Source organism: Ips typographus, linkage group LG1, assembly GCF_016097725.1.
Source record: "Ips typographus isolate SLU linkage group LG1, UJ_Ityp_2.0, whole genome shotgun sequence".
NCBI lineage: Eukaryota > Metazoa > Arthropoda > Insecta > Coleoptera > Curculionidae > Ips > Ips typographus.
In genome coordinates, this window is record NC_138422.1 from 26,215,079 (window position 1) to 26,228,843 (window position 13,765).

Sequence of the window (13,765 nt, forward strand, 5' to 3'; positions counted from 1 at the left end):
TTGTATCGCCGAATTTAAGGTGCAATTAAAGGTTTGAAAGGCCACTTCTTAAGGAGTCAGATACGCAAATTGATATTCAATAAAAGTTTTCTTTCTGGATATACAGCATATACAACAAAAAATGCATTGCAAATTTGAGGCATTTCAACTCAGTACAAGGTGAGTCAACGATAGAGTAAAGTTTATTATCTCTCTCTTAGTTTTAGAGAATATTGAGATGCATAATTTAAAATTACTTTTTGGTGGTTCATAAAGGCGTGGAAGATAAAATATTAGTTTTTTAAATGGAACCCTCTATTTTTTAACACATTTTTAAATCTCTATGAAATCTAAAAACTTTTTTGTTAATAATGTCATATACCTGTCATATACCTATTAGTTTTTCACAGAAATATTAGTTTTTATTATGATATGAAGCCTAAAGAACATTGTGGTAGCATTTTTTCTGCACATTTTAGGGACACCTAATTATACCTTTTGCCATTTACTTGCTGGATTTTCCATTTGCCAGCTTTTTTGACAATTCTGCCAATAGTTCAATCAATTTTTGCTTTTCCCCTGGGCCAAAGAATTTTTCAAATGAGACGAACAACTCCATGATCACTTGATGGTTTCTGATTTGCAGTTCCTTATTCTGAATTACGCTTGACCTTTTTTGAATCTCACTTGGTCTGTTCTGAACTACATTTGGAAATGGTGCAGAAAAGGATCATAAATTATTTCGGCAGACAAGTCTTTTTCGAAAAAATGTTGATCCATGTTTATGGAAGTATCGAAAACATTTCGATCCATAGTTAAGAATTGAAATTTAAGAATCCCGCTAATGGTATCCTATCGAAATATGCTGCACTGAAAAATTGTAATCAAAATAGCGATTTGAATGTCTTTTGAACGTTAAGAACTAATTTTTTTATAAAGAAGCAGTCTGAACTGGCGCCCATACAAAGTAATTGGAGTCGGTTTTGATTAAGAGCAAAGGAAACTTCGATACATAAAGCATATTGCTTCGTCGCCAGGTCTGGAACGTTTCCAGAAGCTCAGTCTGCAAGGAAATTTGATATTGGAGATTGGAAAAATCGCGTCTTGGAGGAAATATGGAAATTAAAGTACTCCTACCCCCGGCGGCTTTCTTTAGACAAGTCTTTCTCCTCCAGATGAAACTCAATCTGGAAATATTTAATTGTAGCTTGCTTTATATCCATCTTCTCCTGATCCAGCCAGGACGTGTTCGGACAACATCTGGGAAAATAAAATTATATTTTCCTTATATCCGTGGCAGCTGCACCCGTAACTTTCTATAAACCAGTTATGGGAGCGCATGACTTTGCTTAAGCGACAATAATACCGGGTTTTCTTTCTTCGGCATCGGCATCGTAACCTTTTATAACGCCTGGAGTCTCGTCAGCTTTATTGGACCGGTAACGTGGAACGTTTATGCCAACTGCACTGCAATAACGGGATTGGTGTTCAAGGCAAGAGTTGCGTGGAAACTAGTCTAGGTAATGAAGTGACATGTTCGACAAAACGGTTATAAAATGTATGTAGGCCACCACTTTCACAATATAATATTTTAGATTTCCCAACTTTACAGTAGACAGAAAGCTGAACAAAACCCATAAAGCTAATGAAACAATGGGATTTCAAATCAAAAAATGACATATAGAATCAAATAGGACATTCCTTGTCTGGAAAATTTGAATTAATGTACCAGTACAGCAATTTTTCCATAATTTAGGCTCCAACTTACGAAGGCGTAGAAGGGCCACAGACATTATTTTTGTTAAATTTTTACTTCAAACTCAGAAATTAACTAAATTCCGACTTCGAACTCGGAAATTAGTTAAATTCCGACTTCAAACTCGGAATTTAGTTGCAATGTTGTCCAACTGACAAATTCTACTATTTTGGTTCGAAAAGTGTTTTTGCAATGTTGACAAATTAACAAATTCTACTAATTAAGATCAAAGAGTGTTTGCAATGTTGCCAAACTAATTTTACTAATTTAGGTTGAAGAGTGTTTCCAATCTGTCCAAACTGACAAGTTCAACTAATTTCTTTGAAGTGTGTTTGCTTGCAATGTTGCCAAATTAACAAACTCTCCTAATTTAGATCGAAGACTGTTTGCAATGTTGCCTAACTGACCAAATTTGGTAATTTGGCTCAAAAGTGTCCTTGAAATGTTATCAAACTAACAAATTCTACAATTTTGGTTCGAAGAACAGTGTTTCTAATGTAATCGAACTGACAAATCCGACTAATTTCTTTGAAGTGTGTTTGCAATGTTGCCAAAGTTAACAAATTTTACTAATTTGCTTCGAAGAATGTTTGCAATGTTGCCAAACTGAAAATTTTTGTCTAATTTGGTTTGAAGAGCTTTTGCAATGTGACAATGTAAATTCTGAGTTGGAAGTCGGAATTTAACTAAATCTATTCCGAGGAATTTAAGAAAAAAAATGTTTGTGGCCTTTTTACGCCTTCGTACCAACTAGCTTAAAATGGTGTTTTCTTCAAGAAAGCTGAATAATGAAAGTCTAAGTAATATTCAGTATAGTAGATGATGTCAATCGGATTTATTGTAATCCTTAAGTGACTTACAAAGGCAATGTTAATTATATTTTGGCTGTTCCAGAAATTTCTACTGGTTTTCAAATCAAATTTAACTACTTGATCAATCTTTTGCTGTATAATTACTACAAATGATCAGATTGGTCAATCAACTTATTTGACACTAATGCTAGCAATATCCAAAACTATTTGAAATTACTATTAAAGTTGAAATCACTTTAAAAATCGTCTTTATTTCTATTTTTCAATTATTTCAAAATGTCATCAAAACTGTTTATCAGAAACTTCATGTTCTTCAGATCGGTTGCAGTGCATATTGATATGTTTTTGGTAACTATCAGATTAAAAATGTATCCAGAACAATCTTCAAAAATTCAAATTCTCTGTATCTCAGAAATCAAAGGTCTTTCTTGAGTTAAACTGCCACGTTCCATTTAAATGAATCAGTATTTTTCTCTGGTTAACTAACAGTAAGAGTAAAACTTTATTTGTAAGGTATAGTCTATAAACCTAAATATTTTTTTCTTTTTGACTACCTCCAAAGTTAAAAAAAACCTCTGATAGTGTAAAAAGGTTTTTTTCTAAATCACATAAACAACATTTAGTTTATTAAACAAGTTTATATCTCGATTTATATTAGATTAGCTAAGTTTAACGAAAGCATAAGAAAATGTCACTAAACTTATAATTTGGTCTGATATACAGTAATTACTTTTCAGCAAGTTAACTAAGCTCAAAATTAACAGTAATCATTGAGTGTACCTGAATTACAAATTATATGATTCTAAGATTTTACATCTACATCAGCCTAATGCATTATTCAAAAGGTAAAAGTAACAAAATTGATTCTCTTTATTTATTTTGTATAATTAGCTGTTTTACGATTAAATTTTATATTACCTCCTTTACCTAATTACATATTCTTCCCACTGATTATTGTTTTTAACAAACTTTCAAAGCAACAACATTTCAGTGAATTTCTTGTTGTGAAAAAAGTCCCATGATTACCATAAAATTTCCAACAAAAGTCTATGCAAAACTAGAATTTTTCGTTCGATCGTTCATCTAGTTGAAAAGCAAAAACCTCATGAATTATGGACCCCTGGAGACTAACAAAATACCGCCAAACCGGCGGCCTATATTAAAATTGATTGATTCGAATCGGGGGCAATTTATACAAAGCTCATTTTTTATTGGCTCATTTTTTCCCGATGAATGTTTCATACAAAATCCGCTTTGTAGGCCGCTGCCGTGTTCGATCCGGCTCCAATTATTATTTAAGACACAATTCTCGAGAAAAGCGCTAAAGGAAAGGCCCAAAACGTCCGGGAACGTGGAAAAAAGCCAGGCACAGGTCAGAAAGCATTCGCTTTGTATAGTTAATGAACAGGGCCGGAGATTTTGATGTTAATTTGAAAGTTACGCTTTCTCGGTTAATGGAAAATTTATTGTGTTTATTCGGGGGGATAATTTTTTGTTTCTTGGGACGTTTTGTTTGTTTCGATAACATTTTGCTTCCAGCCTTCTGCGTCCTCGTTTACTGTCGTAGCATTTTGTTTTCGTTTCATGTTGAATCGCAATTCGTTAAGGAATAATAACGTAATTTTTGGTCTTATTTTGTATAATTTAAGCTTCATTTAATATTGAGTTTTATAACAACTTTTGTATGCCTAACAGATGTCAAAACAGTTCAATGACTAAATCATGTTCGTTATATAAAATCTGAGTATATACAGCACATAGAAGATCATAAAACCTGACTACTTGTTAGAAAGTTTTAATGATCTTCTGACCAACTAAATTGTCACTAAATGAAATTAGATCACATCCACTTCGGTAAACTGTCTTTTCAAAAAATGTCATTCTCTATCTTCGTTTATCCTATTGATTTGTAATGGTTCTCTAAATGTTTTTGTATTGATTATTTTAAAATTTCTATACATACCATCAACATAGCTAAACCTAGTCTTTTATTTCAAAATAAGGCAGAAAAAATAATTTATAATTTAAATATTTTGCTTTGCTTGTGTTGATGGTTCCACCGCCAGTTTCTAGTTATTGAGTAGTTTTGTTACTTCCACATAAATTGAGTCATTCTAATAACTCAGTTGTCACGTGACATTAACACCCTTTTTGAACAAAACTGTTACGTCACAACTGTCAAAAACATACCCATAAAGCTGTAAAATCTATTTCGTAACTGATACGTCAACCAGAAATTGAAACGGGCACTTTAAGAGTACCACGTTCTGATTGAGACTGAATTTTGACAGTTATGTCGTGGTCGACAGCTATCACGTGACCCTAACACATTGTCTAACATTACAGTTATGTCACAACTGTCAGAAACACGTGCAAGAAGCTGTAAAGTTCATTTCGTCAATGATAGTTCAGTGAAACAAATTGAAATGATCATTCTCTGATTGAGGCTAATTTCGTCACTTGTTACGTAATTGACAGCTGTTACGTGACATTAAAACACTTTTTCAACAAAACAAAACTGCTACGTCATAACTGTCAAAAACATAACCATAAAGCTGTAAAATCTATTTCGTCGCTGATACGTCAACAGAAATTGAAACGGTGACTTTAAGAGTAGGTACCATGTTCTGATTGAGACTGAATTTTGACAGTTATGTCGTGATCGACAGCTATCACGTGACACTAACACATTGTCTAACTTTATAGTTATGTCACAACTGTCAAAAACACGTGCAAGAAGCTGTACAGTTCATTTCGTCAATGATAGTTCAGTGAAACCAGTTGAAATGATCATTCTCCGATTGAGGCTAATTTTGTCACTTGTTACGTAATTGACAGCTGTCACGTGACATTAAAACACTTTTTCAACAAAGTTGTCACGTCACAACTGTCAAAAAACAGGCCTATGAAGCTGTAAGATTTATTTCGTTTTCACAAATAAAACTGTTTTTAATAGCTCCACGTTCTGATTGCTGCTAATTTTGACATTTATGATATGGTTGACAGCTATCACGTGACGTGATTGTTGTGTCAAAAATATACTTATGAAACTGTAAAGTTTTTATACAGCTGCAGTGTTTTCGTTACTGTATCATAGAAACAAATGATGAAAGAATGTGTCGATTTTGTGAAATTGATGAGTTAAGGGGATCGGTAAAGACTTTACGTTTTCCGATCGCGATGCTTGGCCTACGTGTAGAAAAATATATAAAAAACACTGTTCGTTCTTTGTTTCTGTCGATAAAACTACGGCAGTGTTAACGCAGACATTACTGTTTAAGCGACGATGCTCCTAGGGTGATATGGAACAAAGATGCAAGATTTCCGCTCCGAAATTCGAGCAACTTTTTAGTACTATCTTTTAACCCAAATTACGACTTTAATTTTTAAGTTATTTGCCTGATTTTTTTTTATTAAATAGCTAAAGGTTTGGGGAATGTGCGAAAGTTATTTTTGTCACCAAAAAAGTTTTGCAGGTAGGAAAAATAGTGACTTGAAAATTATGGTATTTTTAGCATTTTGTTAAAATGCTTCTAAATATTTTAATTGACGTACTATTAAAATTATATTGACTTTCGCACATTCTAGTCTTCTTTCATATGCCGTTTAAAAAACAGCAATATCTAGCCTAGTTTTTTTTTAATTTGGGTTAAAAGATTGTCATAAAATGCATTGAATCTCCCATAAGACGTTTTGCTTCACCGATGCCCTTAAAGTTAAAAAACCTTTAATTAGCCGAAATAAGCACTTTAAACAGTTTTTTCCAATTTTTTATACATATTTTTATATGAAAAAAAAAATGTGTTGGTTTGACATATTTGGCTTGGTTTAAAAGTCTTTCATTTCGGAATTTATTTAAAATTCTTACTTCTAGCATTCAACTGCAATTTAGGACACACTATATTGTTTACTTTATTAAAGTAACAAACCAGTTTCTACACAATTTTACTCCAAAACACGGTTCATTTGGCTGGCACGTTTGTCTGTTATTGTTGGACCGATTTTCCGGCCCCGCGATCATTCCGAAACTAATAAACGGTGGAATCTGTTCCGTGTAGTTTTCCCCGCAAAACGTTTTACTTAATTATTTTCCGCACGACGGAGGGAAAATGTTTTTCTTTGCTGTTGCTTCGGTACCGGGCATTTTAAACAGAGCGAACTTATTATCGGTGAAGGTTTAAGACTTTTTTCGCTGAGAATACAAGTAAAAACTAATTCGGCTTTACAGCTGACTTTACTGGGAAAACAAAACGTAAACGTGCATTTAACAAATGAACACTCGGTCGTAACGACAGGACCCTTTATAACATTCATTAAAGGGAAACGTTCTTAAATGGATCTTAACTTCCACGAATACAATTTGAGTAATCTTTTTTAATTTCTAGTTGCTAAGTGTTTTCCATTGTTTGTCATTTTATTAATTGGGTATAGAATGCTCGGTTTTAATTTGAACTTTGAAAGTTTTAAGAGTAAGTAGGTAAGTATCTGGGTAGCTACAGATTTTCTCATACATTATTGACAGTCACAGCTACAGCTACAGCTTTCTGAAGTTTATAAAAAATCTAGTTTATCAAAAAAAAAAAGTTCAGAGGCTTTAGATCCGGTAATCTAGAAGGACACTCAAAGGGGTTCCTCTTTCAATCCATTTGCCACATTTTTCACAGGTCTGACAAAATTAATCCTGATTCTGCTGTGGATTAACAGCAGGATGAGGGCAACAACCCATCAATGAACTGCAAATGCAATAATGAAAAAAATAAGCTATTAACGTTATTTGTGTTAACCCAGTTATATGTTTACAAAAAGGTTAAAACTGATTAATCTGTTTCTATTGTAAAGGCAACAAAAGAAAAATGGTTAAGCAAATTTAATTAATACTTAATGTACATTCAACTTATCAATGATTTTTTATCAGCTGAGGCCCCTATTTAAAACAATCTACCGATTTATAACTTCATTTTATAATTAAGCTCCAATGATGTTGTGGCTAGTCGCAGTAGTATTAATCGCTTCTTGGTACTTTCTGGTAAAACCGTTGTCTTACTGGAAAACCTTGGGAGTGTACCAGAGCAAATCGCCATGGGTGTTATTTGGAGACAGCTGGAGGAAAATGAAAATGTTCAATGGGCAGGATGCTGGTACCAAATATACGGAATGGTTAACGAGAAACTCTAAAGCAAATGGGTAAGACGGCTTCATATTAATTGTATCCTGTTCTAAAAGTGAATTTTATTCAAGTTTTATAGGTGTCTACAAAATGTACAATCCTGTATTATGCGTGACTGATCCAGAACTACTAAAAATTATCACTGTGAAGGATTTTGAGTATTTTTGTGGTCGAGATGTGGAGGCACTCGGTGAAAATGTAGACCCTTTATGGAGTCGCAATTTATTGTGCTTGAGAGGTCATTTATTAATGAATTTTGTCGTATCGAAAACCTTTATTAATAACTATTAATATCCTAAACGTGCCAAAACCTACATAAAACTGTAGTCACACATAACAAATTAGTTACTATACAGGGTGGTCCAGTTTTAAATGTCAATAATTCACCAATCCATAGCCAATTAAAAAATAAGTTGACATGCATTATGTCATTTTCCTGAAAAATGCTTTCTAAGTAAAATACATTCCTTCAAATTTCTGTTTAAAAAATCGTTTTTTTGTCATAACTGTCAAACCGTTGGAGCAATTTTGATCAAATTTGGAACAAGCACTTATGAAATTAATACTCATTATGAATGACGTTTGCCAAAATTCTCCAGTACCGTAGATACAGGAAGATGCTTTTAATGTTTTTGCCTTATCTTCTATGTCTCTCATTTTTCAAAAATTACGGTTTTTTTAAATTACACTGTTCACGATGAAAAAGAAATTACCTCTTATAAAATTCTGATTTAAAACTTCGTTTACGAGATAATTCAGTTATTACGTTCAAAGACCGAAAACGAAAAATTCACTTAAGTAGCTTAAAAAATTTCATTGTAGCCAGTTTTCATAGTTTCCAGACAAACTGAAAGACTTTAGTTCTGAAAATTGACTTAGAAAAAATAAAAATTGATTTCAGAAGCTTAAAAATTGTGTTTGTAACCAGTTTTTATGCAAATCGAGAGACTTTAATATTGAAAATTGATTTGTAGACATAAAAAAACTACTTTTTCTAGAATTTTTGACTACAAATTCATACGTTTAAACTTTAAAAATTGACTTAAACACCAAAAAGTGACTATGAACTAATGAAAAGTAACATCAGAAGCTTAAAATTTGCAAGTTTTCATAATTTTGAGACAAATTTCAATATTTTAGTCTTGAAAATAGTCTTAGATAGAGGACATTGATATTAGATTCATGAAAATTATCTTGAAAACTAACTCTTCTTGCTTTTTACTTTGCTTTTCATTTTCTCAGAATTCTGGACTATTATTAGTGCTTCAAAATTCCTTTCAGCTTGGAAAATCGATTTTTAAGACTATCTTCACCAAGTTATTGACACAGCAAACTTAAAAAACAAAAAACATTTTCACATTCTTCATAGACTTAAAATGGCATTCCAAGCTTTGTCATTATTAAATCGACTTCTAGACATCTCAGTGCTGAAAATTCGAGATAAAAATTATTTCTTAAAAATCTAGATTGTGTTACAACCTATCTTTACAAATTTTTTGACTTATCAGGCCTAAAAGCCAGTGTGTCCACTGACCATAATCTTGAAAATGTTATTTCAAGCTTCTTCACTATTAAATTGACTTCCAAACTCATAGGTGTAATAAATTGTAGCATCTTTAAGAAATTCAGACTGTTTTTAGTGCTTTTTAAGACTGAAAAATCGAGTTTAAGACTATTTCCAAAAGTCAAGTTTCTTCAAGTCAAAAATTAAAGTAATAAAAGTAAAAACATTTGCTACCAAATGCTACGATATTAGTCTTAAGAACTAATTTTTAGAAATGAAATAGTCCAAAATTGTATTTACTTCTAGACTTGTTCCGGTCCAGAAAATTGAGTTGTACACCAATTAAAGTCCTGAAAATAGACTTTTGGACTCTTTTTAGTCCTAGTAAAGTCAGTTCTAGCTTAAGTTCAACTTTTAGATTATCTTTAGAAGTAAAAAATGGGTTTCATGCACAATACAATCTTTGTCTGGATTTCCGGACTGTTTTTAGTTTTTGAAATCCAGTTTCAGACACTCGACCAGGATGGCAGTCTGAGAAAACGAATTATAAGACTATTCCTAGTAGTAAATAGCAAGTTTTTAGACTATTCAGTACAAATTTGGACTCTCACAAGTCTTGAATGTTCAGTTTTACATTATAAAACGATTTTTGAAATTGAAATTTGGAGGACTGTATGTTCCTTAGGAAACGTTTTTTAGAAAAATGACATAATGCAAGTCAACTTATTTTTTGATTAGCTATCGAATGATGAATTATTGACACTTAAAACTGGACCACCCTGTATTATTTATTAAGATAGTTACAAAAGCATGCATAACACGTTAGATACCCAATACTATTAAAACTAAGTAAATAGTTTCCATGAACTTCAAAAACAATAAATTGACAGTTTTCAAAATTGACGAATACATTTTGGCCTTTAGTGTCTTCGATCAGAGGTATGTTCTCTAAAGCCTGATTAATGACTGAGCAACCCTCTTTTTTCCGTTTACCAAGACTTTCTAACTCAGTGACTAAAAATTTGCCTTTTCTATATGATACCTTATACTGCTAGCTGTAGCTGTTATATCATCGGAAATATCAAAATTTTACTTAATGTTAATGTTGACTTTCATAATTTATGTTCACATCGCCGTTGTTAATGATACGATACAGTTTTGAATGTATCACAAGTATTATAAATCCCATAATTCTTCTTCTTCTTATCAACCTATTCTAATTTACTCGTGAATGTAGGCCTCTTCCATATTTTCCACCTGTCCATAGCAGTCCTCATCCAGTTTTTTCCGGAACTCTTCTGGATATTGTCACGTAATTTTTTTTGAGGTCTGCCAACACTTTTGTACTCTCTTAACCGCCAATCTGTTAATTGCGTTCTTCTTCTGATTCAAGGAAGTCTCAGGAAATCAGAAATCCCATAATTCGTTAAATTAATAGCTCTAATTTTAAATGTGTTATAACACACAATATTATTGTTTATCGTAGGTCAAGAGTGGAAAAACGTTAGATCCCTTTTAACTCCCTTGTATACGAGCAGTAAATTAAAGTTGATGTTTACTTTGATTGTTGAAGAAGTTGAACAGTTTGTGGATGTTTTGAAAACTGTAACTGAGGGAAAACTTATAACTGAGTTGAATCTTAATAATTATTTTACCAGGTAATAATAAACTTTTTTGAGCCTGGTAGAGAAGTTTTATTATTAACTTGCAGATTCACAAATGATGTAATTGCTAGCACGGCATTTGGAATTAAAGTGGATTCTTTGACTGATAAAAATAACGAGTTTTACAAGTCTGTTAGACATATAACTAATTTTAAGTCAGCTAAAAGGATTAGTCGTTTGCTAATTTTACAGCTTCTTCCTTCTAGGATATCCAAAGTACCAACCTAAAAAAACGTAAACGTATAATAATACTTAATATTTGTTGCTTTCAGTTGTTAAACTTGGAAGTTATAGACCGAAAAAAAGGAGCTTTATTTCTTGAAGCTATTGAACAACGAGTCAAGCAGGAACAGCAAGAGCCCACTAATCGTACAGATGTGGTGCATTTACTCGTTGAAGCAACCAAAAAAGGTAGACATTTCAGATGTTCGGTAAATGTTGCCCTAATACGTACAGTTTCAGACGAGAAGCATAACTTGTCAACGCCTATAACCTCCACAGAAATAATCGCAAACGCTTTCATAATTTTGTTTGGAGGATTAGACTCTGTGGCAACAACCTTGTCATTTGCGACCTATGAGTTGGCTATAAATCCAGTTGTTCAAAGAAAATTACGAGAAGAAATAGTTGAAACATCGCAAAAGTACAAAAAATTGACTGTAGATGTTTTGCAAGGGATGGGTTACATGGATATGGTAATTTCAGGTAAGGAAGATTAACTGATCAACTTGAATAATTTCTATCTAAAAAATGTTGCAGAAGTTTTAAGGAAATGGCCATCATTTGTATCAACTGATCGATTAGTAGTGAAACCCTACACATTACAGACTATTAACAACATCTCAATTAAACTTAAACCTGGAGACCGAATTGTTATACCAATTTATGGAATACATCGCGATCCGGCATATTATCCAAATCCTGAAAAGTTTGATCCAGAACGATTTTCTGAAGAAAATAAGTCCAATTTGAACCCATACGTTTACATGCCGTTTGGAGTTGGCCACAGGCTTTGTTTGGGTTATCGATTTGCTTTATTGGAAATGAAGGCTTTGTTGTATCATATGCTGATGAAATTTGAATTACTACCTACTGATAAGACGCCCAAAGTACCAAAGATAACCGCTTGGCCGTTTCAATACCAACTTCAGAATGGTTTTTGGGTTGGTATGAGGCAAATTCAAAATTTGAAATGACTTATAAATTATGATGCTTATTTTATTTTTGTAAACTTCTAGTTTTTACAGAATTTTAAACTGAAAAATTATAAATGTAATGAATCAGTATGAGTGATGAAGTTAGGTTAGATGATTATTGTTAATAGTAGGAGAAAAACTTTTTTCCAAAAATTAGTTTACGAGGAGAACCCTCAAAAAATATTGCTTAGTCAGTGATTAGCGCCTTAAGGTAAAGTTGCAAGGTATTTTAAATTAGGCCAAAGTAGAGCAGTTTAGAGCGAAACGTCACATTAAAAATAGCTCTAACCAAAATAATAATAAAAGTACAAAATAAGTATTTTGAGGTAAATTTACATTCTGAGTTAAAAATTGCATTCGCTTCGTCATATGGAAAAATACTGACAGAAAAAGAAACAAAGCTTAGGTTAACCAAAATGGGCTCTGGAAATAGGACTTTTTAGCATAATTACTTATGTTATGTTTTCAAATCACCTATTATGTTTATTCATTGTTATTGTTAGTAATAAATCACGAATGGAAAACCAAAAAGGTAAGCGGCTGATCATATCAAAATATTAGATAAAATATGCAAACTGTAACACGCTTTATAGTTGTGCTCATTAAATACACAAATCTTCTGTTCTTTCATAATTGCTGGCGATGATCCTCCTTTTGAAGTAAAAGTAATCAAAACTTTGGTCGATGACCGATATCTACTCTAAAACATTATTTTGTTATGCCTATTTATCACCTTCTTTTTCTGGGACTCTTAATTTTTTTACGCCTTTTTAACTGAAAAATCCTGTCAGAATTTTTTTCCAGAAGAAGCAAAACTAAATTAGTTGTTGTACGAATTTTGTTTACTCTGTATCGTCGAATGAATGGATTTTAACAATGAAAATCTTAATTTACAATCGGCCTCATTAATGTATTAATTGATTTTTTTACTCGTACATTATCAAAGTTGCGGTTAAATTCCTAACATTTAGTGCGGGCTAGAGCATTCGGTGTTAGTACATCGTAACCGTTAAGTTCCGCGAGGCGTGGCCATCTCAAATTTACACAATTATCAACTGAGAGCCCATTTAAAGTAAACTTGGAAGCGAACTAACGTTACGGGGATTATTTTGAGCAACATTCCCATCGCGGTAATCCTTACTAAAATAATTAGAAACACAGAAAGCAACTTAACTATTGCTGAACTCATACTTGGGCGATGCACTTAATGTGTATTTACGGCACTAATTCCTGCTGGCAGCTGGAGGCAATTTCATAATTTAATGGTAATGTGGAATAGGAAATTATACTCAGATGTTATTATATGTAATTAAAGTTGCGTATAATGGCTATCTCCAGGATAGGGTTAGTTGTGCCGATATTCATTAAATCATTCAGGTTGTTGAAACTTGCTTTAGGAGGAACATCACTAGTAGATGAAACATAACTGTAAATGGGTTGCTGTCCAAAATTTGCTTTCAGTTTAGTTCATCTTCGATTCAAATCATGAATAGATAGACATATCCATCAATACGTTGCTGCTGCATTCAACGCATTATGCAGAGTAAGTAATTAAAACGAGTGCAACAGTCAGAATTATAAATTGTCAGCCAATGTCAGCGGCAGCAGAATTAATTGCGCAATTCAATTAGTTAGTGAGTTAATTTATCACGAAAATTGTATAGTGTCTCTGTTGGCGTTTTGCGTT

General features: G+C 32.6%; 2 protein-coding genes across 2 annotated transcripts in view; one reads left to right on the forward strand and one right to left on the reverse strand.

The window, feature by feature from the left end:
• The window catches only part of LOC145723931 (uncharacterized), a 118,293-nt gene that overhangs the window by 91,715 nt on the left and 12,813 nt on the right, over positions 1-13,765 (reverse strand). The gene's annotated exons all lie outside the window — the stretch shown is intronic.
• Positions 7,508-12,659, forward strand: LOC145740587 (cytochrome P450 9e2-like). The gene is made up of 7 exons (XM_081996185.1): positions 7,508-7,731; positions 7,786-7,952; positions 10,705-10,876; positions 10,930-11,098; positions 11,155-11,293; positions 11,345-11,587; positions 11,642-12,659. The coding sequence occupies exons 1-7, from the start codon at positions 7,523-7,525 to the stop codon at positions 12,076-12,078; spliced, it is 1,536 nt and encodes a 511-aa protein (XP_081852311.1). The 5' UTR covers positions 7,508-7,522; the 3' UTR covers positions 12,079-12,659.